The 23,796-nt window shown below is 47.0% G+C and overlaps 1 protein-coding gene across 12 annotated transcripts in view; it reads left to right on the top strand.

Moving 5' to 3' along the window:
• Sun1 (Sad1 and UNC84 domain containing 1) overlaps positions 1-22,964 on the top strand; it is a 49,207-nt gene extending 26,243 nt beyond the window's left edge. For 3 of the 12 annotated variants that reach the window (XM_075974890.1, XM_075974826.1, XM_075974856.1), the window contains exons 7-23: positions 2,992-3,189; positions 4,117-4,182; positions 4,434-4,544; positions 6,417-6,515; positions 6,880-6,973; positions 7,543-7,601; positions 7,719-7,864; positions 8,282-8,521; positions 9,500-9,586; positions 11,121-11,164; positions 12,171-12,282; positions 14,451-14,705; positions 15,142-15,226; positions 17,258-17,373; positions 19,569-19,736; positions 21,135-21,227; positions 21,501-22,964. In XM_075974890.1, coding sequence (XP_075831005.1) covers positions 2,992-3,189; positions 4,117-4,182; positions 4,434-4,544; positions 6,417-6,515; positions 6,880-6,973; positions 7,543-7,601; positions 7,719-7,864; positions 8,282-8,521; positions 9,500-9,586; positions 11,121-11,164; positions 12,171-12,282; positions 14,451-14,705; positions 15,142-15,226; positions 17,258-17,373; positions 19,569-19,736; positions 21,135-21,227; positions 21,501-21,614 — 2,087 coding nt within the window. In that variant the 3' untranslated portion in view covers positions 21,615-22,964. The remainder of the gene's footprint in view (positions 1-2,991; positions 3,190-4,116; positions 4,183-4,433; positions 4,545-6,416; positions 6,516-6,879; positions 6,974-7,542; positions 7,602-7,718; positions 7,865-8,281; positions 8,522-9,499; positions 9,587-11,120; positions 11,165-12,170; positions 12,283-14,450; positions 14,706-15,141; positions 15,227-17,257; positions 17,374-19,568; positions 19,737-21,134; positions 21,228-21,500) is intronic. The other 9 variants (XM_075974870.1, XM_075974878.1, XM_075974884.1 and 6 more) reach the window with 5 other exon arrangements.
• The last annotated feature ends 832 nt before the right edge of the window (positions 22,965-23,796 follow it).

Raw genomic sequence — 23,796 nt, 5'->3', positions numbered from 1 at the left:
AGGTTCCATCCCCAGCACAGGCGTTGGTGTCTTACACTGTTTCCCTTACAGAATTGAACTCAGAATTATTCTTGCAGAGTTAAATAGACCTGAATTAGCTCTGTCCTACTTGTCCCTTCCCAGCCTGTGGTTCTGTGCTTAGTATTTTTATACCTGGAAGTAGTTCAGATTTGGTAAATTTGGACCGAACATAAGAAAAAGAAAAATTTCTACTTCTGTGGCTTCCAACTTGGGTGCTTCTCTGTGTCATTCCAGTGCAGCCCAGATGCCCAGGTAGCTGTAGCACCAGAAGTCGATGCTGCTCACAGAGGGGTCTCTGGTGTGATAGTGTAAGACAGGGGTGCTCTGGGAGGATAACTTGGAGCCTGGCATTTGGGTGGTGGCAGCATCCTGACTTTCTTACCTGATATAGAGGTCATCACAAGTAGCTAAGCAGTCAGGTTGTTTTGGACTGCTCGAACTTCCTCCTGGGCCACTTTGAGAACGACTACAGACCCTTCTGTCTTTCAAGCATGATGCTGGGCCTTCCCCACCATGAGTGCCAGGAAGGCCAGAGCAGCACTGAGAATTCCATCCTTATTGCTCATGTCTAGTTTCTTCTGTTTCTACAGTCCTATTTCTTAAAAAGATTGATTGATTGAGTAAGTGAGTACAGTGTTCTGCCTGCCATGTATCCCTGCCTGCTAGAAGAGGGCACCAGATCTCATTACAGATGGTTGTGAGCCACCATTGGTTGCTGGGAATTGAACTCAGGACCTCTGGAAGAGCAGCCAGTGCTCTTAACAAATGAGCATCTCTCCAGCCCCACAGTTTTATTCTTGTGTGCAGACTTTGCTGTAGTGTTGTCAGCACTTTAACATTAATGTCACAAAGTAAGAATCATAGAAAGGGAAGGGAGAGGTGGCTGCTTTTCCTCATCATATCTGTGAGTGTGAGGGCCACTGTGAGCTTAGTGCCTCCCTTTGGCCTTGCTTCACAGCTCTCACTGGGCCATGGCTTATCCCAGATGCTCCCACCAGCTTCCTTTATACAGCTGAACGTGATGCCTGCTAGCAGGGGCACTGCTGGGGCCATACAGATATCCCCCTCACCACACTGCCCTATTTCAGTCAGCACCGGTAGTGCTATAGTATGCTTCTTAGCTCAGCCCTCCTGTAGCTTCTGCTTAACAAGCCAATATTTGTTTTGTTTGTTTGTTTGTTTGTTGTTGTTTTGTTTTTTTGAGACAGGGTTTCTCTGTAGCTTTGGTCCCTGTCCTGGAACTAGCTCTTGTAGACCAGGCTGGCCTTGAACTCCCAGAGATCCGCCTGTCTCTGCCTCCCGAGTGCTGGGATTAAAGGCGAGTGCTACCACGGCCTGGCCACAAGCCAATATTTGTAACAGAAAGACCAACTGCAGGCTGTCTGCAGGTGAAGTGCACCTCCCAGCAGTTCAGCCTATATACTGAGCCATACACCTGTGCCTGGGTGTCTCTGCTTAGCTATAGCTTAGGCTGCACAGCTTTAAGAGTTGTATGTTAACTGAGATTATTTTGATGTCTGTGCTGTGTGTTATTTCAGTTGTATATATATCCTTCCAGCTACTGTTGATAAAGACTGGCCTGCCTTGCTATCCCCTACAGCAGATATGGGTTTTTCTCCTTCTTTTACTCTTTTGGTCCTGGTGGTCGAACCCAAGGCTTCTTTACATGTGCCAAACACATGTCCTGCTACCTGCCTTTAGCCTTGGAACTCTCCTACTCTTGCCAGCTCAACATTTTTCTTTTACTAACATCTTGCCAATGTGATGAGTTTTTGATTAGCTAGGAAACGGACATGCATGCCTCTGGCTAAACTTCTACAGTTCCTCTAGCCTGTGAGGAGCATGTATGTGCAAGGGTGGCTGTGGAGCCTATTGACTTTGGGGCTGACTGCTCAGGTTCGGGATTTTGTAGTACAACGTTCCAGTTAGAAAATAGCCCCTTCACTATCCTTTTGAAAAAAAAAAAGCTAATTACTACTAATAAGACTTACCATTTTATGTGTATCAGTGTATTATTTTATGTGTATGGGTTTTGCCTGCATATATGTTTGTGCACTGTGTGTGTGCAGTGCCCTGCAGAGGTCGAATCACCTGACACTGGAATTATGGATGGGTGACCATGAGCCGTCATGTGGATCCTCTGGAAGGGCTCCTCCCACTGAGCTGTCTCTCCAACCTTCTTCTGAAAAATTTAAAGCTCTAGTATTTTCTTTCAAACCATGCTATCCACACTTCACTAATTCAGGCTGGCCTCCAACTCAGGCCCTGAACATGCTAAGCATTTCTCGGCTTGGGAGTAAATGGATGCAGTACTTTGCAGGCCATGAGTCTCCAGCACCCCACAGATCTGTGGACTAGACAGCATCCATATGTTCACTTGACTCCATACTTTTCTTTTTTTTTTTTTTTTAAATATTTATTTATTATGTATACAATATTCTGTCTGTATGTCTGCACCAGACCTCATTACAGATGGCTGTGAGCCACCATGTGGTTGCCGGGAATTGAACTCAGGACCTTCGGAAGAGCAGGCAATGCTCTCAACCACTGAGCCATCTCTCCAGCCCGACTCCATACTTTTCTTATGAAGAAATGCTTCCAAGAACATGAAGACATGACTTAGGGCACTTCCCTCTACATGCTAGGCTCACTGAAAAGTTTTTTCAAGCTCAGCCACTGTGGGAGCCAGAGAGCCTTCAGTCTGTGCCTCCGTGGCTCTGCATCCTCATAGGGGGACCTGTAGTGCTCACCCACTGTCCCACTTACGGGGAGACCACCACTGCGCTTCCTCGACAGTTCTGACTCACTCCCTGGTGGATGTTCTTCTCAGGTGGTCTTCTTCCAAGTGTACAGTTTCAAAATGCTTTACAACTTGGCTTTTTTTGAAAACGACAATTTGGCCATCTGGTTCATAGGGTGGATAAGTCTGTGGGAAGAAATGACGTGTGTGTGTTCATGGTTTTCCACTAGGCGGTGCATCCTTTTACCTGGATAGGACTCTGTGGCTGGCCAAGTATACCTCCTCGTCCTTTGCATCATTCATAGTTCAACTTTTTCAAGTGGTTTTAATGAAGTTCAGTTTTGAATCAGACACTTACAAATTGAAAGGCTATGAATCCAGAGCTTATGAATCACAAAGCTATGAGACAAAGAGCCATGGGTCAGAAGGTATTTAAATATTTTTTCTCCTTTCTCCACCAAATCCTGCTTTCAAGGTGGAGGAAGCCCTGCTTCTTCTGAGGCTCTTCACTGCATCTCCTGCATTCTCCATGCTGCTCTCTTGTAGCTGCTCTGTGGGTCTTCTTCCTCTGAGCTTGTCAAGTGTTGATGGGACCTGTGTGCAGTTTGGCGCTCTGAAGATTGGTCAGGATTTAGACTTTAGGAGTTTATTATTGTATGTATAGGTATTCATGGAGATCAGGGGATAACTTTGTGAAGTTGTTTTTTCTCCTTCAGACTCATGGCAAGTGCTTTACCTTCTGAGCCATCTCACTGGCCCAAATTTAATATTTTCAAAGTAAAAGGTTCTTTTTTTTTGTAAGTTTTTAAAAAGTAGGGGTGGGGGCTTGAGTACTGTCTCAGCAATTAAGGGTACTTTTTGCTCCTGTGGAAAGCCTCAGTTGGGTTCCCAGCACCCACATTGGAGGCTTATACCCTCTTATAGCTCCAGTACCAGGGACCTGACACCCTCTTCTGGCCTCTGGGTGTATCTGCACGAATGTATGTATTATCCCCCCCCACACACACACACATACATAAACGCACCAAACATAGTTGAAAATAAATTATAAAGTTAATGGACTCAATTTTTTTACTTTTGCTTATTAAGCAAAACCAGTTCATTTGCATGCCATTTAGCAGCTTGCTTCAGAAACCTTTTAGGCAAACCAGTCCTTACCTGTCAATTGCTGATGTACCTTAACAGCCTGGAGCATTCTGATCTTCTGGTTGCCTATGCTCACCTATTTGGTGGGAACCGTCAGCATCTCTGACACTCCTGGGGCATGATCTCTAGTCATGCTTTATAGGCTTTATAGGGCATCTGGCACTCAAGCTGGCTTTGAGTTTTCTTAGCCCCTTCTGCATGTGTTGCAGCCCATCTCGGTCACTGTGGGAGGATAACTGCCGGAGAACTTTCCAGAGTGGACGGAGAGTCCCTGTGTGAGTACATCTTCCTCATTCAAGGTGGTGCTGGTCTTGGAGGGTTCCAGCCCCATTGTAATACTGGGGCTCCAGTATCACAGAATGAACAGCCCACCTAGCTTATTGCTTCACTGGCCAGCAATAAGCCGGTCTGGATGCTAGCTGTGATTTGGGGTGATAGCTTCCTAGGTTCTTGAACATTCTGTGCAATATTCTGATTGAGGTTTGCGTATTAACCTGTCACTCCATCCCTTGTCACCACACCACAGGCGATGACTGTAAGGGGAAGAAGCACCTTCAGACACACACAGCCACCCACTCGCAACTGCCCCAGCCACACAGGGTGGCAGGGGCCATGGGTCGCCTCTACACCTACACAGGTTATGTCTCGTACCTTGTTCTGTTTGTTTGTTCTTGTCAAAAGTACTGCTTTGTTTGTTTGGTTTCTTTGTGGTGCTAGGTTCACAAGGCACTATAGACCATGCATGCGCTCAAGGCCAGCCTAGGGTACATGTATGGTGAGACCCTGTCTCAATAGCAGTAGTGAAAAAAGGACACAGAATCTCTTGGAATGCTTTGTGAATTTGTTTAGCATGGCCTCATTGACACTTGTATTGGCACAAGCTCTTGCAGCTACTGCCCAGGCCCAAGAAGTACCTGTAAAGGGTGTGTGCTTTCTAGGCCATGTCTATAATTTCCAGGTACCTTTTGGGGACACCTCTTGGTCAGCTGTTTTTTGGTTTTGTTTGTTTCTTAATCTGAGCTTCAGAAATAGTTGCCTCAGCTGGAGGCAGAGGCAGGAGAATCATACCACAAGTTTGTGGTCAACTTGCTATACATGGTGAGTTCCAGGAGAGCCAGAGCTGTATAGTGAAATGCTGTCTCAAAAGACCCTCCACAAGTAATTGTCTCATAGATATAATAAACATAAAAGTAATATGCCCTTTAAAAAAATCTTTTTGGGCTACAGAGATGGCTCCGCAGTTAAGACCACTGGCTGCTGCTCTTTGAAAGGACCAATTCCCAGCACCTACATTGTGGCAAACAACTGTGTAGTTCAGGGAATTCAACACTCTCTTCTGGCCTTCACAGGCACCAAGCATACATGTACACAGACACACGTGCCGGCAAAATGGCTATATGCGCATGAGAAAAATTTATTTATTTATTTACTTTTAAAGATTTATTTATTTATTTATTAAGCAGACAATGTACTGTTGGCAAGGAAGGCACTAGGTCTCATTACAGGTGGTTATGAGCCACCATGTGGTTGCTGGGAATTGAACTCGGGACCTCTGGAAGAGCAACCAGTGCTCTTACCCTCTGAGCCATCTCTCCAGCCCCCAAAAATTTATTTTTAATCATCTTAAGCCACACTCTCTTGCTATATGCTGTGTTCAAACAACTTAATGGTTACAGGGCTAGCATGTTAATATTAGGGTAAGAGTCAGTAATCACTCTTGAAAAAATGAGGCAAAGTTGACTTAAAAAAAAAAAACAAACCTTTGGTTGGTAACACATACCAGTAGTTGCTTAGGAGGCTCAAATAGGATCGCTTGAGGCCAGTCTGGCAATATAAAAAGACCTTTTCTCTAAAAACGGGGGTCAGCAAGAAGAAGAAGGGGTAGGTTTTCTGTTCTATGTAATGAAAGGTTGAGTGCAAGTTCATTTTGTTGCTTGTCTATAGTGATGCTATAGAACGTCAGTCATCATAAAAGACTACTTTCCCACTGTGAACTCTGCATTCATGAGCACCTTCTAGACCCTTTGATAGGGTGTGGTGAAGAGGCACCTGCCTCTCTGTGAAGTATCTGTGGGTGAGCCGAGTGTGGTAGCACATGCCTTTAATCCCAACATTTGGGAACTTGGGATGTAGAAGTAAGTGGATCCTGTGAATCTGAAGCTAGCCAGGACACATAGTGAGACCCTATCTCAACACCCTCCCTCCAAAAAACAAAACCAAGCAAAACTGCAATGAGCCAAGTATGATGGCTCATGTACTTGGGAGGCTGGAATTTTGTCATTTTTGACTGTGTGGTGGGTTCAAAGCCAAACTGGGATACAGATGACCTTGTTTCAGAACAAAGAATGTGCATGAGGGAGTCCGAGTGAGCACAGCAAGGTTTTCTTCCTGGGATACCAGAGGGAGTTTGGTCAGAGTATACTGGCAGCCTTGCTATCTGTACTGTCAGTATGTGCTGACCCCTTCAGTCTGTCTGACAGTGCCCTCTACCGTGTCTTCTCTGCCACAGGTGACCTCTTGGTTCGAGCACTACACAGGACCAGAGCTGCTGGGTGGTCTGTGGCTGAGGCCATATGGTCGGCGCTCTGGCTGGCTGTTACTGCTCCAGGTGGTTATGTGGCTTCTGTGTTAGTGCTCTCATAAAGTTTGGGGCAGCTGTAAACAAATGTACGGGACCAGGTTAGAGCTTCATGTTAGGTTCCCAATGTGACATGCTTGTCTCTGCTTCAGGCGCATGGCATCCTGTTTGTCACGTGTTGGGTGTGTGGGCCTTAAGCCCCATGATACATGGCTTGAGCTGCATGGAATGGTGCTTCCTCTTGCTTCATCCTGTGTGTAGCTGGTGTTGCTCACTGTTCTCCTGCCCTGGTCACTAGAGTTAGAGGGCCTTTGTCCCTCCAACTTCCCAGAAACATTCATCTAGGAGCAGCTTATAAAGCATGTTTCCTCAGACTTGCTCTCTTGTTTTGTAGGGAAGGCAGCCTCTGGAACCTTCTGGTGGCTAGGGAGTGGATGGTACCAACTTGTTACTTTGATTTCTTGGCTGAATGTGTTTCTTCTTACCAGGTAAGAAACTGTCAATGTAAAGATCTCACGTCAATGTTAGGGGCTCCTGTGTCGAGGTCAGGATGCCTTGTCAGCATTGGGGCCTATGTTTGCATGGGGAGGTAAACAGCTGTTCTTTACCAGTTGTAGGCAGCTCTATAGCAGCTCAGCTTACATTTGCAATGTCTGCATCAATACGTTTTTATATGTTTTACAATGGACCTTCATATTTTTGTTTTTTTAAATTAACAGAGGTGAAAAGGCAACTGCTATTGTTAAGCGCACTGGATATATGTAAAGCTAGAGGTCTCAGTCAGATCCTATGCTAGTGCCCTAGTGAGTTCTGTGTGCACCAGCTCACCACAGTGGGTGCTACCCTCAGGACAGGGCCTCAAGCCTTTGTGTCTTTCTTGTGGTACCAGATAGCACCTCTCAGATTGCTAGCAAACCGTGTATAAAGGGCCTCCTGTGGGTGTAGCCAGGCCTCGTAGATAAAACTTCACCAGGGTATTTAGTATGTACACAGGGAGGGGCAGAATGCCACTCCACCTCTGACTTTCCAAAGTTAACGGTTTCCTTTCTATACTTAGGTGCCTTCGAAATATATGCAAGGTTTTTGTCTTGCTCCTCCCACTCCTACTTTTACTAGGTAAGATGTGGCATGATGGCTTTCAGAGACCAGTACATGTCCACGGGTTTCAGTGTGGAAACAGTCTCTGACTATTTGGGGCCTGTACATGTGCACACTGCTATCTTCTTTCTTCAGGTGCTGGTCTCTCCCTATGGGGTCAGGGCAACTTCCTCTCACTCCTACCAGTGCTGAACTGGACGGCCATGCAGCCAGAACAGAGGGTCAGCGATCCCGAGGACCTGCACAGACCTGGCCCTCTTCCCCCCAGTCCACCTCTGAAGGTAACCAACCAGAGAGGTCTTGGTGGTACCACGAGCATGTGTTCTTTAGAGCTTTTAATGCTACTTGTGAGCAGGTAGTCTTGGATTTCCCCTCAGGGGGAAAATATTTTTGAGACAGGCTTTTATTTTGTAGACTAGGCTGGCCTAGAACTCACAGAGATCTACCTGTCTCTGCCTCCCAACTATTGGAATTAAAGACGTGTACCATGCATGGCCCTAAAATTGTAAAAACACAAAATAACACAAGTTTTATAGCTTTTCAGATGTTCTAAAATAGTTCAGATAATTGCAGAATTATAATAAGTATTCCATTACTCAGTTATGAGTATGAATGAATAACATTTCTTACTTTGCCCAACATGGAAGTAGAAAGAATGACAGCCCCGTTCTGGAGTATCCCTTTTGGTTTCATCTCAGGTTGGTTATGAGGCTTCCCAGTGGCCTCAGGAGAGTGACATGGGGCAGAAGGTAGCCTCTTTGAGTGTGCAGTGCCACAACCACGATGAGAGACTTGCAGAGCTGACGGTCCTGCTTCAGAAACTCCAGATGCGGGTGGACCAAGTGGATGATGGCAGGGAAGGGCTGTCACTATGGGTCAAGGATGTGGTTGGACAGCACCTGCAGGAGATGGGCACCACAGAACCACTTGGTGCTAAGGTAAGACCCAGAAACTTCTTCGGTACCTGGCCTACATGGTGACTCTTATCAGTGCACTTCTTGCCACTGTGATAAAACACCTCGTGGCACAAATGATGCAGAGAAGGAGGGACCAGGACAAGATCTGCTCTTTGGGCACATCCCTGGTGCCGTATTACCTCCAACAAAGCCCTTCAAACATTGCTACCCCCGCCCAGTTGTGTCAGCAGGTAACAAGTCTATCTGTTGCCTGTTCTATGGGTAGGTTGGCCCAGTGATCCCTCCTGATCCAGTGGTAAGGTGATCTCAGTGATTGGGTCATCAGGCTGAGGACCAAGCCTTCAACACAAGCCTTTTGAGGTGTTACTTCCTATCCATAGTAGAACACAAATAAAAAGATTTTTTTTTCTGGGAATGGAATTAATCCTGGGCCTTGTGCATGCTAGGCAAGTGCTTATACTTTGCCCATGGAAAGACATCTCACTTGATGCTTTTGTTGATTGTGGTCTCATTGAGCCCAGAAACATTGGGTTACAACTCTGAATCCTCTGCCTCTGCTTCATGAAGGCTGGGGTGACAGCCCTGCACTACCGTGCTGGCCCTAGTCACCTTCTGAATAAGGAACCTAACCACACAATGGGACCTTACAGTGAATAGTGCTTTTGGATATTGCTAGTGAGTGTAGACATCGTGTGTGTTTGGTATGGGTGAGAGATGATAGAAGGAAATGAGTGTGCCCTGGATCTTTATCCACAGGGGCTTTATTTTAGAACTGTGAAGATCACAGTGCCCAGTGGAGCTGTGAGTAGATATGAAGTGGTCACAAAACAAACTGTATGATTTCTCTTGGGCTTGAGACCTCCAGCCAGAGATAGATAGGGCCGTGGCTAGGGATGACACCTCTAAGCTGTAGCTGCAGTAGGAATTATTGGCCTGCCCTAATGGCATGTGTACCCTGCTGAGCGCTCTTAGCTGTACATTCTGCACTTTCGTTCTCAGACGGACTTCATGACTTTCCACCATGACCATGATGTGCGTCTTTCCAACTTGGAAGATATTCTTAGAAAACTGACAGAAAAATCTGAGGTATTTATTCTTTTACTGCCTTTTTGTTTTGTTTTGTTTTGCTTGCTGGGTGCACATGTGTGGGAGTGAACGCATGGAGACAAAGGAGGGCTTTAGGGATCCTGCTCTTACTCTGCCTCTTTTCGTTGAGACAAGGTCTCTCACTGAGCCTTCTTTCTCTGTGCCTCACAACACCAATGTTACTGGCGTGTACAGCCACACTCAACTTTTTACATGAGTGCTGGGATTTTGAACTCAGGTCCTTATGCTTGCACAGCAAATGCTTTTACCCAGTGAACCCTCTCCCCAACCCTGAGGTATTTGTTCTTGCCTTTGTAATTGAAGCCCCCCAAAGCAACTGTGGGTATGTATGCCTCAGGGTGGGAGTGGGGATGGGGGTGGCGCACTGTGCCTGCCTGTGGGGGCGGAACTCAGGGCCTCACACTTGCTAGGGCAAGAGCACTTGCATGCCATAGTGTGTGTGGAAGTCAGAGGACAGCTTATCAGAGTTGTTTCTCACCTTTCATTTTGTGTGTCCTGGCATTGATCTCAGATCATCAAACTTGGCACAAGTGCCTTCTCCCACTGAGCCTTTTCACTATCCCCCAACTAGGTTTTTTTTGTTGTTGTTTTTGTTCTTTTTTTGGTTTTTCAAGACAGGGTTTCCCTGTATATCCCTGGCTTTCCTGGAACTCACTCTGTCGACCAGGCTGGCCTCAAATTCGTAAGAGATCCACCTGCCTCTGCCTCCTGAGTGCTAGGATTAAAGGTGTTTGCCACCACTGCCCAGCTCAAACCAGTTTTTTAATTAAAGCTCAGTTGGCCACCAATATTCTCCAGAGCTGTAGTCAAGGACTGCATTGTTTTAAGGTCTTGCTTTTGATCTATACAGTTGAAAGAGCTGTGTCTTGTGGTTTTGTTTTCTGGGCATTTCAACTCTTGCTTAACTGCTTGACCTGTGAGCCTGACAGAACAGAGGTGGCTGTGCTGTCTTCAAAATCCAGTCACCTGCTCATGAATCCTATGAGGCTCTGGTGTCACTCAGACACTCTGCCAAAAAACATGCACAGAACATGCTTTTCATAATGTCACTGTGGGTGAGAGAGTCTCACTGTGTGCTACCAAACTGGGTGTTCAGGTGGGTCTGCACTGCAGACCATACAACTTGTGGGGTCAGGGCTAAGCATTCTTAGGGCACAGCATGGCGCTAGACATGGCAGATGCTTATGTACTCACTGGACTGAGCTAAAGCATCATTTTACTGAGTGGGGATAAGCAGAATAACCCTCAGGCTCTTGGGATGAGCTCCTACTTTCTGATTGTTGGTGTCAGGAAAGTTCAGCTGAGCAGGAAGCAAGGCCTCAACTTGTCAGGAAACCCAGAATGCACTTGACCTGAGTCAGAAAGAGGCCCACCATACTCACCTTTTTTGATACCTTTACTCAGGCATTCAGAAGCTAAGACTTCATTCTTCAATATGTGAAGTTTTAAGTTACTTAGACATGATTTATGAACTCAGGGTGTAATTGTTTACAAAGTCTTCCTTGCTTCCCAGGCTATCCAGAAGGAGCTGGAAGAAAGCAAGCTGAGAGCAGGAAGGTAGGTGACCTCAGGAGCTCTGAGTTTGTCTCCCATGGTACTCCGCCCATGTGGAGCATGGTGAACAACTATTTACTGGCTGGTAAGGTTCAGATGTCACTTGCCACCTAAAATGACCAGCTGTTGGGGTTTTTTCGTGGAGGGAGGGTATTCTCTTGGGACCATGCAAGGGAGAGAGGGTCCTGAGGAACTTAGCACTGTCTCTCTTCAGGCAGTGTATAATGGGCTCCTTCTTGGCCATAGGGAACCACCTATGTCCTTGGAGGATTCCCTCTGCCAGGAGCCTCTCTCTGTTCCTGGTCTCATTGGCTTCGTCAGTGTCTCAAAGGATCTGTGTTAAGGCCCAGCCTAAACCTTGGTGCCTAGCAGCCACATATCTTGTGGCTGCCAAGCTTTCTGCACCTGAAGCTGGTGGTCCTTGTGCCACTGCAAAGCCCTGGTCCCTCAGCAGTTTTGCTTGTTCCCACTTCTTGCTAGCGTTTTCCTTGTCCCCAGCACTGCATCTTCTTTGCACCCTCTGGGTTTGTGTGTACTAACCTTTGTAGTTCCTGTGGTGGGTGTGACTGGGTAGCAGCTTTTGCCGGCTAATGGGCCCTCTGCATGCAGGATAGGGTGGGAGTGTGGTGCACATTGCTCTTCCCAGGCCTGGGTTCAGTGAATCCTTACTTGGCATATGCATGTATAAATCCAGAACATTTATTTGGAGATTCCTGTTTCATCTGGGCTTGTTAGCATCCCTTGCAAAGCTTCTGTGTTCATGGGTAGCTCATATCCCCTCCTTAAGGTCAGTCACTAATCATACCCTGATCTCATCTTCAGTTCCACTGTCCATCCCATGAATATGGAGCTGCAGATTCAGCCTCAGGGCTGTGGCTAGACATCAGCTCATTTCTGGTCTTATTTGTAATTTTGAGGACATAGACATGCTGCTTTGTTTAGGGTTGAGGCCTCCTCTGAGTGCATCTGGGTCCTGACCCCTGTCCCTTCCCTGGTTGATGGCTTCCAGCAGAACTGAAGAGCAGCCCCTCCTAGACCGTGTGCAGCACTTAGAACTGGAGCTGAACCTGCTGAAGTCACAGCTGTCAGAATGGCAGCATCTGAGGACCAGCTGTGAGCAGGTAAGTGCTGGTGTTAGGAAACTCGCGCCTGACTTTGTCAAGATGTTTCTGTCTGGCTGCCTTCAAAACTTTCAGATTTTTATGTATGTGTCTGCATGTGCAGACAGATGCAGAGACATGAACAGAGACCAGAAGAAGCCAGCAGGTGTCACGTCCCATCATTTTAAACCCTTTCCCTTGGAGACAGGGTCTCTTCTTGAGGCTGAGTCTAGAGTCTTGACCTAATTGGAAACCAGCAGGTCCCAGAAGTCCTCTTTTGTGTACTCCCCTCAGAGTTGCTTTACAGACATTTGTGGGAACATGGTTTGTCGTGTGGTTGTGGGATCTGTGTCTCAGTTCTTGTGAAGAGCTCTTCACCACTGAGCCATCTCTCCAGATCCACCTTTAAAAAAATGCATTTTAATTTTTTTGGTTTTGTTTTGTTTTGGTTTTTTGAGACAGGGTTTCTCTGTAGCTTTGGAGCCTGTCCTGGAACTAGCTCTTGTAGACCAGGCTGGCTTCGAACTCACAGGGATCCACCTGCCTCTGCCTCCCCAGTGATGGGATTAAAGGTATGCGCTACCACTGCCCCAAAAATTGCGTTTTAAATATTTCATTTATTGGGCTTGTGACTGTGCAGCCACATGTATGTCACAAGCATGTAAGAGTGTGCTAGGCTGTATGATCACCTGCCTTTAATGTCAGCACTGAGGAAGCAGAAGCATGTATCTCTGAGTTCCAGGAACCCTGTCTTGTGGGGGAAAAGAATGTAAGTATGTGGAGGTCAGAGGACAGCTTGGGGAACAACTTTTTTCTCCCACCATGTGGGTTCTGAGGATCAAATTCAGGAGGTCAGGTCTAGTGGCAGCATCTTTACCTACTGGGTCATATCTCTCTCTCTCTCTCTCTCTCTCTCTCTCTCTCTCTCTCTCTCTCTCTCTCTCTCTCTCTCTCTCTCTCTCTCTCTCTCTCTCTATGTTTGTCTATTTTTATGTTACTGGGCATGAACCAGAGTCCAGCACAGGCCAGCTGAATGCTCTGATCAAACTTCATACTTGGAGGGTTGTAAATGTTTTCAAGTCACATATTGATGACTCCTGAGTGTCCCAATCCCAACAGCATAGATTACTCACACCTGAGCTCACTGCTTGACTCTTTCTGATTATACAGTACAGCTGACAGATATTGGAATTATGGGAATTATGAGAGTGATTCTGTGTGTGTGTCCTCACAGTAGGCCCCAACTATGTTTTGCCACTTGCCCATCTATGTGTCACAGTATATCACAGATGTTACATGGTCCACCATCCTTGGGTCTGTTGAGAATGCAGACATCTTGTTGGCAGGAGTCCTCACAAGCCACATTGAGACCATTGATTTGTGCAATGTTTGATAAATCATCTGTGTATAAAGAGCTCCCAGAGCAGGTTGGAGGAGAGATGACAGGTGGGAACAACAAAGTGCATGGGCAGGACTCTCTCCTACTTGCTGGTTAAAATGCACACCCCCTCACTACATAAACGTCCTGGGTGCTGGCTAGTGGGCTGGCAGGCCTGCAGTCTTGGCTAATATCCAGTTACAGATGTACTCTGGCATATTGTCTTCTGGAAATGAGCAGGGATGGGCAGGGATCAGGTAGTTGTGGGAGACTGAGGAAGGATGACTGCATAATGAGGCCATTTGTGGGGACAGAGAACAGGATTGAGGATATGGATCCCTGTCAGCTTTGTGGTAGGTGGATGCCTCTCCTGTGCTTTGCCCCTTGATTGTTTCCATGGGAAACAAAAGAAGTTTGTATATAGTACGTAGGGACCCAGTCAGCCTCCTGTCTGGTGACACCTCAAGCTGCTTATAGGAGCAGTGAGGAGAGGGGCCTGCCCAGGCCTCAGCTATGGAACTGTGTGGCGGGAACTGCTGAGTAGACTCAGTGGAGATCAGAAAACCCAGCTCCCCTTTCTATAGTTCACTGTATAAATGGCTTTCATGCAGTGTGCTCCAGTCCATTCCTAGTTGGTTTAGAAGGTGCCAGTGGTTCGGGAAGAATCCTTACATTTAATACGAAGGGGACAGTTATGTCACAGTTGTGTCCTGTATTGCAGAGATGTACTTCTGGAGTACCTGAGGCTGTGTTGGAGCAGTTTACTACTGGAGTGCCCCACACTTATCTGTTCTTTTCTCCATCTCATCAGGCTGATGCCCGCATCCAAGAGACTGTGAGACTCATGTTCTCTGAAGATCAGCATGGCAGCTCCCTCGAGTGGCTATTGCAGAAGCTCTCTTCTCGGTTTGTGAGCAAGGATGAGCTGCAGGTGCTTTTACGTGACCTTGAGCTGAAAGTGCTGCAGAATATTACACATCACATCACAGTGACAGGACAGGCCCCTACATCTGAGGCCATCCTGTCTGCCATGAACAAGGCAGGGATTTCAGGAATCACGGAAGCGGTGAGTAAGCAGACAGGTTCAGCCTCTGCAATAGACACATGGTTACATGGGTGTCAGTGTTCTGAGAACACAGTGTACCTAGCCTTTTGCCACAGATGACCTCTGTCGTCACTTGGAAGCATTGCTTAGCTTTGCATTCACTGAATCCTTTTGTTCCAAGAGCTCCATATACTAGTTTGTGTTTATGCAGCTTCCAGCCATATGCATCTTCCCTCCCACCCCCACCCCCATTGATGGTGACAGTGCCCAGGACACCTGGCTCTGATACCTGCTGTGAATTGTGCCCTAGTTAGTGTTGGGGGCCTGGCCCCATCCCACCCATTTATTGGCCATGACTGAATTATAGCATGCTTGTGTTCCCTAAGCATAGGCATTTGAGGTCCCCGGCCTTTGCTTGCATCGTTAACCGTCATTCTTCTTTATTTTGGCCTGCTAGCAAGCGCACATCATTGTGAATAATGCTCTGAAGCTGTACTCCCAAGACAAGACTGGGATGGTGGACTTTGCTCTGGAGTCTGGAGGTGAGTAACCGACAGAAGAGTCTAGCATGAGCATGAAAGGCCAGACCAGGAATTTGGGTGGGCCTACAGGACAGTGTCACACTTTTTTTCCCCTTCTCCCAATATAGGGTTTCTCTGTATAGCCCTAGCTGTCCTGGATCTCACTTTGTATAGGAGGGTGGCCTCAGGCTCAGAGATCCCCTGCCTTTGCCTTCCGAGTGCTGAGGTTAATGGTGTGTGCACACTGCAGGCTACTGACACATTTTTAGTATGACTGAGGCCCAAGTATTCATTTTTTCTGGGAATTTGCCCTTTGGGATGTGTGTAACCTGAGCCTGCCTATTTACAGCTCATACCCAGGTCCAGCCCCGAGTGTTAGGACTGAGGTTTGGTTGCTGAGACTGAGTGCACAGCGGGATGGGAGCTGCCTTGCTTCCACAAAGCATGCTCTTTCGTGGTAGGGAAGTCACAACCACAGAGCCCTCACATATGCATGAGGCCTGTGAGCCCTTTCTGGAAATGTGAGAATGTGAACCACACTGGGAAGCGTGGGCAGCTCAGGAGGCTCCACTACACAAGCCTGCAGAAATGACTTTCTGAACTCTAAAAATAGGAATTGCAGGTGAGGTGCAGACTGACCCCATCTCTTAAAGAATGAGCAGTTTTGAAATCCCCAGAGGAGTGTGGTGGAGACACTGACACAACTTGAGCAGCCTCAAGCCTGGCCATAAGCCTGGCTGCCATCGCTGCTGGGCCATCACATAATCTGAATCTCAGTGTGGCCTGAGTCTCTTTTTAGTGTGGGAACAGCCAGTTTCTTAGGCTGGGTGAAGTTAACAGTTTGGACTGTGAGGTGTGAGGCTGTGCTGAGTTCTTGAGGTATGCTCAGCCTGATCCCAGTACATATACCAGTCCCAAAGGCGTGGAGATGATGATGGGTGTGTGACTCTTCAGAACTTATTTTATGGGTATGAGTAATTTTTGTGTTTTTATATATCAGTTAAAAAAGAAATGCAGGGACTGGGAAGATGGCTCAAGTAAATTGAGAGTCAGAATTTTATTTGAAAACCCACATAAATTCTGGGTAAGCATAGCAGCCCTATAATATCATTGGTTGGAAGGCAGAGACAAGATGCCCAGAGCAAGTGAGACTAGCCAAAATCTGGGAATTCTGGGTTCAGTTGAAAGATTGGCCTCGATGAATAAGGTGGTGGGTGACCGAAGACTGCGATTGTCAGCTTTCGGCCTCTCACCCATACCTACACTTACACAGATGAGGAGAAAAAAAGAGTCCACTTTTTAACCAAAATATCGGGCTGACCTTAAGAGTTCAAGGTTCTTTTTACAAGTAAAGCAGGTGCTGTTTTTTTGTTTTTGTTTTTGTTTTTGTTTTTCGAGACAGGGTTTCTCTGTGGTTTTGGAGCCTGTCCTGGAACTAGCTCTGTAGACCAGGCTGGTCTCGAACTCACAGAGATCCGCCTGCCTCTGCCTCCCGAGTGCTGGGATTAAAGGCGTGCGCCACCACCGCCCGGCTGCAGGTGCTGTTAAAAGCACTTTGGTGCAGGAGTGCTGGGGCCTAGAGAGATTGCTCAGTGATTGAGAGCACTGGCTGCTTTTCCAGAGGACCTGGGTTTGATTCCCAGCACCCATATGGTGGCTCACAACCATCTGTAACTCCAATTCCAGAGGATCCAAAGCCCTCTTTTTGCCTCTGTGGGCATCAGGCATGCATGTGGTGCACAAATATTCATGCAAGCAAAATATCCATATTTGTAATTTTTTTTAAAAAGGCACTGTTTGGGGCTAGAAAGGTGGGTCAATGGTTAAGAGCACTGGCTGTTTTTCCAGAGGACCCAGGTTTAATTCCTAGCACCTGCATGGCAGCTCACAACTGCTTGTAACTCTAGTTCCATGGAATCTTGTACCCTCAGATATACATGCACATGAAAGTAAATAAATCTTTAAAAAAAGAAAGAAAAGTGTTATTGGCCTCTAGGTTTGACTTCCCAGCATGTTGCCATAAGATGTAACACAGGTGTCCCTGTGTTCCAGGTGGCAGCATCCTGAGTACTCGGTGCTCCGAGACCTATGAGACCAAGACGGCACTGCTGAGCCTGTTTGGGATCCCACTGTGGTACTTCTCACAGTCACCTCGTGTGGTGATTCAGGTAAGCTGTTGTCCTCAGGGCCTTGCACCTTAGGCCACTCTGCATTTCTCAGCACCTCAGGAAGGTAAAACGGGCACAGAGAACTGCTATGACCCTATTCTCTGTGTGCAGCCTCACTGGGGGCCATGCTCCCAAGTTTACGTCTGTGCACTGCTGGGTTTGGGTTGTGCCATCCTCTCCATCTGATTTGAGACCCAGGTGGCATGAGGGTGCCTGGTCCTGCTGTGAGACTATACAGAGGGGAGCTGGAAAGAGCACCATAGGAGGGCCACAGGGACCGTCCTGCTTGCTTTCATACCTGTGCTGTCATGATTCCTAGCAGACTGGAATTAGCCACCATGTCTCCAGATTTGGAGCATCTGCCTTATCTGCACTGCTGCTTCCCTGTAGCCTCGCAGGTGAAAGGAAAACTTGGTCAGGGGCACTCACCTACTTCAGTGTGCTGCCTTGCATTCACAGTTTGAAGCAGTTTGCAGTACTTTCCTGTGAAGCCCCCAGTGTCTCCCTTTGACCTGTGTACACAGGTCCAGCCTTTCCAAATTCAGGAAGTGATGTGTTGCCAGCAAACTGGAGACTGAGGCCCCTAGTGCAGAAGCCCACCCTACTTTCAAAGAATCTTCTAGCCCAGCCTTGGACTTCAGCTCCCTATTAATTACAAATGACCTTGAATTCTTGATTACAGGAATCTCCTTATCTGTAGCTTAATGTCCACAGCCATCTGTGGCCCAAATGTTAAATGGGAAATGCCAAATTCAGGAAGGTGTATTATACTGTATGGCAATAAAAGAGTATTATCCCAAGGATTGGAACTGAGGAAAATTAAGACATCTGTCACCTTGAAATGTGTCTGGCAACCAAAAAAAAAAAAAAAAGGCCAGGCGATGGTGGGGCGCACGCCTTTAATCCCAGCACTCGGGAGGTAGAGGCAGGCGGATATCTGTGAGTTCGAGACCAGCCTGGTCTACAGAGCTAGTTCCAGGACAGGCTCCAAAGCCACAGAGAAACTCTGTCTCGAAAAACCAAAAAAAAAAAAAAAAAAAAAGAAATGTGTCTGGCAAGTAGTGTTGACAGGTGACAGTGTATGGCCCTGGTACTCATAACTGCGGGCTGATCTGAAGTACTCCATGCCCTGGGTTTTGAAGTTTGACTGGCTGACACTGACACTGGGCCTTTTGTTTCTCCCGTTTACATGGATATAGACAGTGTATATATTTGGGTTTTTTTTTTTCAAAAACTGGGAAAATATGATTTTTATCTTTTCGTTTGTACCTGTGGAGAATTAGAAGGCATCATAGGTATGACTGGTAGAAACAGCATGGTATAGACAGGTCTCTGTACTGTCTACTCCACTCTGCTATCCTTTTGGTTTTTATGGAAGACTAGTTGCATTGGCAACTAGTTCCACACACTGGGTGCACTATTTGGCATCTTGACTATCAACCTCTCTGCTTTTCCTGGAACTCAGTGTCCCAGTTCTGTGATCCAGACTTGATTCTGGTGACAAGCCCAGTTCTGAGCCACCTGGGATGGAGGTGGCCCAATACCAAAGGCCACCTTGGATAGACAGTACCCAGGTCTTTTTTAACGTTTAAGATAGATAGATAGATAGATAGATAGATAGATAGATAGATAGATAGATAGATAGATAGATAGATAGATAGATAGATAGATTTATTCTACAGTACCCAGGTCTTTTTTAACGTTTAATATTTATTTTATTTATTTATTTATTATGTATACAGTATTCTGCTTGCATTTGTACCTACACCCCAGAAGAGGGCACCAGATCTGATTATAGATGGTTGTGAGCCACCATGTGGTTGCTGGGAATTGAACTCAGGACCTTTGGGAGAAGAGTCAGTGCTCTTACTGGCTGAGCCATCTCTCCAGTCCCCAGTACCCAAGTCTTAACTGTTTTCCAAGACACTGGGCAGGGCCACCTCTTTTCAGGACCACCAGCATTTTTTGGTAACTGAGTGGCTGGCAAGACTTCATGGGGAGGAAAAAGCATGTTGTCCCTGCAATCAAGCCTGCTGCCTTTGCAGCTTTGGTTTCCATGGCTGTGAGACTCAGGGTCAGGGAGAGTAAGTGACTTGAACACACAGAGTTTGCTCATGGTGGTTTGCGAAATCACTTTGCTTCTTATGAGTGGTTGAACTTGTCCCAGCCTAAATAGTACTGTTTTCTTTCCCTAGCCCGACATCTACCCAGGGAATTGCTGGGCATTCAAAGGCTCCCAGGGGTACCTGGTGGTGCGGTTGTCCATGAGGATCTACCCAACCACGTTCACCATGGAACACATTCCAAAGACGCTGTCACCTACTGGTAACATCTCCAGTGCCCCCAGAGACTTCGCAGTCTATGTGAGTGCACCACTGCTGGCTTCCTGGAAACAGCCTTCTCCTTTCCACCCTTCGAGACGTTTCATTCATCCAAAGGCTAATGTTCTGAGTGTTTTTCCTGGGCAATCCTTGACCCTATCCCTTTTCCCTTCTAAGTCAGCATTAGAGGAATGTCATAATGCAGTAGTAGCATGGCAGTGTGTTTGCTGTTCAGTTCATGTGCCCTGATAGCAGATTGAGTTAGATATACTTGACTTTCGAGGATTGTAGTCATTACTTCATCTGTCCACTTATGCTCTGACAGCTGTAAGGTACTGAAGTGGAAAATGCTAAAAGATAAAGTACATTTTTCTTTTGCATTGTTGAGGATGGAACCCAGGGCCTCATGCATGCTAGGCAGGTGCCCTACCACCGAGCCACACCCCAGCCCTTCAACTGGGGAATTCTAGGCAGGTGCTCTACCACTGAGTCACACCCCAGCCCCTCACTGAGGAATTCTAGGCAGGTGCTCTACCACTGAGCCACACCCCAACCCCTCACTGGGGGAGTCTAGGCAGGTGCTCTACCACTGAGCCACACCCCAGCCCCTCACTGGGGGAGTCTAGGCAGGTGCTCTACCACTGAGTCACACCCCAGCCCCTCACTGGGGGAGTCTAGGCAGGTGGTCTCCAATGGAGTCATGCCCCCAGTTCCTTACTGATGATTTCTAGGTAAAGGCTCTGCTAACTGAACTACAACAGCAGCCCTTGAGGCACATGGTCTCATTGTGTATGCTCCTGAGGGCATAATTAAGGCCCTTTGGCAGTTGTGCACAGTGCTTGTTTGCCTCCCCCCCCCACCATATTGCTCTCTTGTAGCTTCTGGAACTCACCACCTTTCTTAGTTGTGTGTCACTGTCAGAGAGTCCTGTTGTTACTCTCCATTTTGTAGTTAGCACCTACTCATTGCCTGTGAAGCCCTTTCTCATTATAAAGTTCTTTATATTTTCTCTAATGTAGAACACATCATTTTAAGCATATCTAAATGTCATGTGGAAGCCTCAGGGGTGGTCACTGTTGCTCACCCCTGACAACCGTCTGTCCACAGAACTTCCCACTCTGCTTCAGCCTACCTGCTGCTCATATGCTGCTTATGTCCCTTACTTGGGGCACCCAGAATCTGCACAGGTCTCATGAGGGTATCTGGGCTTTGGGGGTACTGAGCATGGTCATGGCCATCTTGATCTGGCCTCTGTGTGGCTGTGTGCAAGTTTCCCTAGTGGGAGTAACCACACCTGCCCTTGGATAGTGGGTTATAGAAAGCTAGTGACAGTGTACTTCTCCAGGGAGGGCCTCTCTCAGGGGAGATGACCTGTCACTCAGGGGAGCAGGGCTAGAGTGGTGACTCTGTTATCTGTGCTGTAACACATGATCATTGCAGGGACTGGAAACGGAGTATCAGGAAGAAGGGCAGCCTCTGGGACGGTTTACCTATGACCAGGAAGGGGACTCACTCCAGATGTTCCACACACTGGTAAGCACAAGGATCGTGCCTCCCTCATTCATGTCTTTGTGGGGCCAGGCATGTGGAGAGGGTGGTGAGGATCAGCCATGGTCCAGCTCTGTGCCTCAGTGAAAGGTCAAACATGGCAGGCAGTCTATGCTGCCCTAAGTCCCAACTACCTGCTAGGTTTAGTCAGGGTATGGCTGCATCTCATCACATATCCCACAGGGCAAGGGATTGGTCAGGGGTGGGGTAAGAAGGATCTGACTGCTAATGTAAAATAACTTATTTCCTTGACTTCAGGAAAGGCCTGACCAAGCCTTCCAGATAGTAGAGCTCCGGGTTCTGTCCAACTGGGGCCACCCTGAGTACACCTGCCTCTACCGCTTCCGAGTCCATGGAGAACCTGCCCAGTAGAGCACTCCAGCCTTGTACATGTCTGTATATACAAAGACACCATAACACTGGAACCCTTTGGAGAAGAGTGCACGTGAGCATAGGAACTTGTCACCCTTCAATAAATGTGTGATGGTCATGAGGACACGTTGGGTCCTCTGAGGCTGTGCGTGTGTGCTCAGGGCCCAAAAGCCTGATGGGCTCTGTGGATTCATTTGAATGTATGGTTCTTAGACACTCCCTTTGATTTGGGGATTTGCTTCAATGCATAAAATCAGAAAACAGAATCTGGCAGGTTCCAGGCTCCTGACATGGAGGCCAAAAGCTCTGCATTGGCTCTCCTCTAGATGTCAGGAAGGCAAAGTCCCATCTGCTAAACCCACACATGTCTTTCAGGGAAAACTGCTGCTCCATCTTCATCTGACCTCTTCCAAGTTCCCTGGTGGGGAGAGGCTGGGTATGTCCTGGGCTGTCTGCTCTTAGCTGGGGCTCTTACCATTCCCCAGAGGAGTGGATTGGACTTTTGCTGAGGGCGAGACTCAACAGGGCAGTGGGGGTACACACACTATAAATGGCGTTCTTGAGTCTTAGCTGGGTCATTACTGGTGGGATTCATTCACAGTACGGACAGGAACCTCTTGATGTCACCCTCTGGTGTCCTTGATCTGTGTTAGGCTCTGCTGAAGAGGGAACACTAAGGTGCCACCCTATTTGGTGGTGCTGATGCCTGTCGCTCTTGGTCTTTCTCACAGCAGCACTTTCTGCTGCTCTTGGGTTTGCCTCTGCACCATTATTGGACCTTCTCACCTGACTGGTTATAATTTGGTTATAATTAATATTTAATATTTAGATTATTTTGTGAGCAGACTTTATAACTGATCATCTGGACACTTGAAGTGTTCAGACGGTTTACATAAAGAATTGTTAAGTTTCAGGTTAGAAGGTCTTGGCAGAACACAAACTCACTTGCTGGGGCTCGGAGTTGGGATTTAGTAGTGCATGTTGCAGGCAGTCCTTGATACAGTGCCCCAAAGTAGCACATCCCACTCCGTAGGGTTAGCATCACTGCCTGTGTGGTCAGGTGATATGCACACATTTTGCATACTGCAGGTTACACGCAGAAGCATAATTTCCTATATTAAACTAAATTGGGACTTGGGGGTGGAGATATTTTGAATATTTATTTTTAAAGATGCAAGATAGGACTTTGTGCAATGTATTTTTGTAAATGCTTTTCAGAACATTTGTCTTTGGTAGTACTTATACTGCCACCAAATTAAGATGCTATTGAGATGTTTAAATAAAAGAGTTATAATTTTTAAAAGTGCATGTGCTATTTCAAGTGAATAATAAAAGTGTGTATTTCTTTTCTCAGCTTGTCTTATCTCTGCCCATGTGGGTGAGGAGGGATTGTTAGGTTGTGTGCTCTGAGAGTTCCTGCTGAGTCCCGGAGGCATTCCCACTGCCCTCCAAAGTCTCCATCCTCTTCCTGCTTAGGGAAGTCTGCTCAGAGACAGTCCAGTCTAGAAGAGGGTGGGCACAAGGCCCTAGGTCTCATCTTTAGAGCCTGTCAAATATATTTTGGAGCATCTGTCATACCTTTTGACAGCTCTGCTTTCCACCGTGTGTACAGAAGTGTCACACTGATTTGATATCTTCAGTTCATAGGCATTCCTGTTGTTAGTTCTCTCTCCCTCAAACTCAGAGATCACCTGCCTCTGCCTCCTGAGTGCTGAGATTAAAAATGCACATCACCACTGCCAGGCTTTTTGTTTTCTTTTATAAGAGTCCTGTTATCAGGGCTTTGCTCTCCTGATTTGGGTACCTGCTGTCAACTGGGATCTAAAAATATTAGAGAATGTCATCCAGGAGTAGTGTGTACTCCCAGCACTCAGGAGGCAGAGGCAGGTGGATCACTGTGAGTTCAAGTCCAGCCTGGTCTACACAGAAAGCTCCAGGGCAGCCAGCCAGAGCAACATAGTAGAGATACCCTGTCTGGGGGACAATTCCAGAAAGAATTCATAACAAATTGCACCACTCCATCCCATCCAGACAAGTCGTTCCCTGGTATCACACTCAGGCTGCTTGTATCACTTGCCCCTTCGTCACCTAGCAAGTGTATTGCTGTGCCCATGTGGTTCTTGTGTTTTTGTGCCCACTGAGCATAATCTGCCATCACAGAAGAGTAAGCATGGACTTGTTA

This window comes from Microtus pennsylvanicus, chromosome 1, assembly GCF_037038515.1.
Source record: "Microtus pennsylvanicus isolate mMicPen1 chromosome 1, mMicPen1.hap1, whole genome shotgun sequence".
NCBI classification, from domain to species: Eukaryota; Metazoa; Chordata; class Mammalia; order Rodentia; family Cricetidae; genus Microtus; species Microtus pennsylvanicus.
This window is presented reverse-complemented; position numbering and strand designations above follow the sequence as displayed.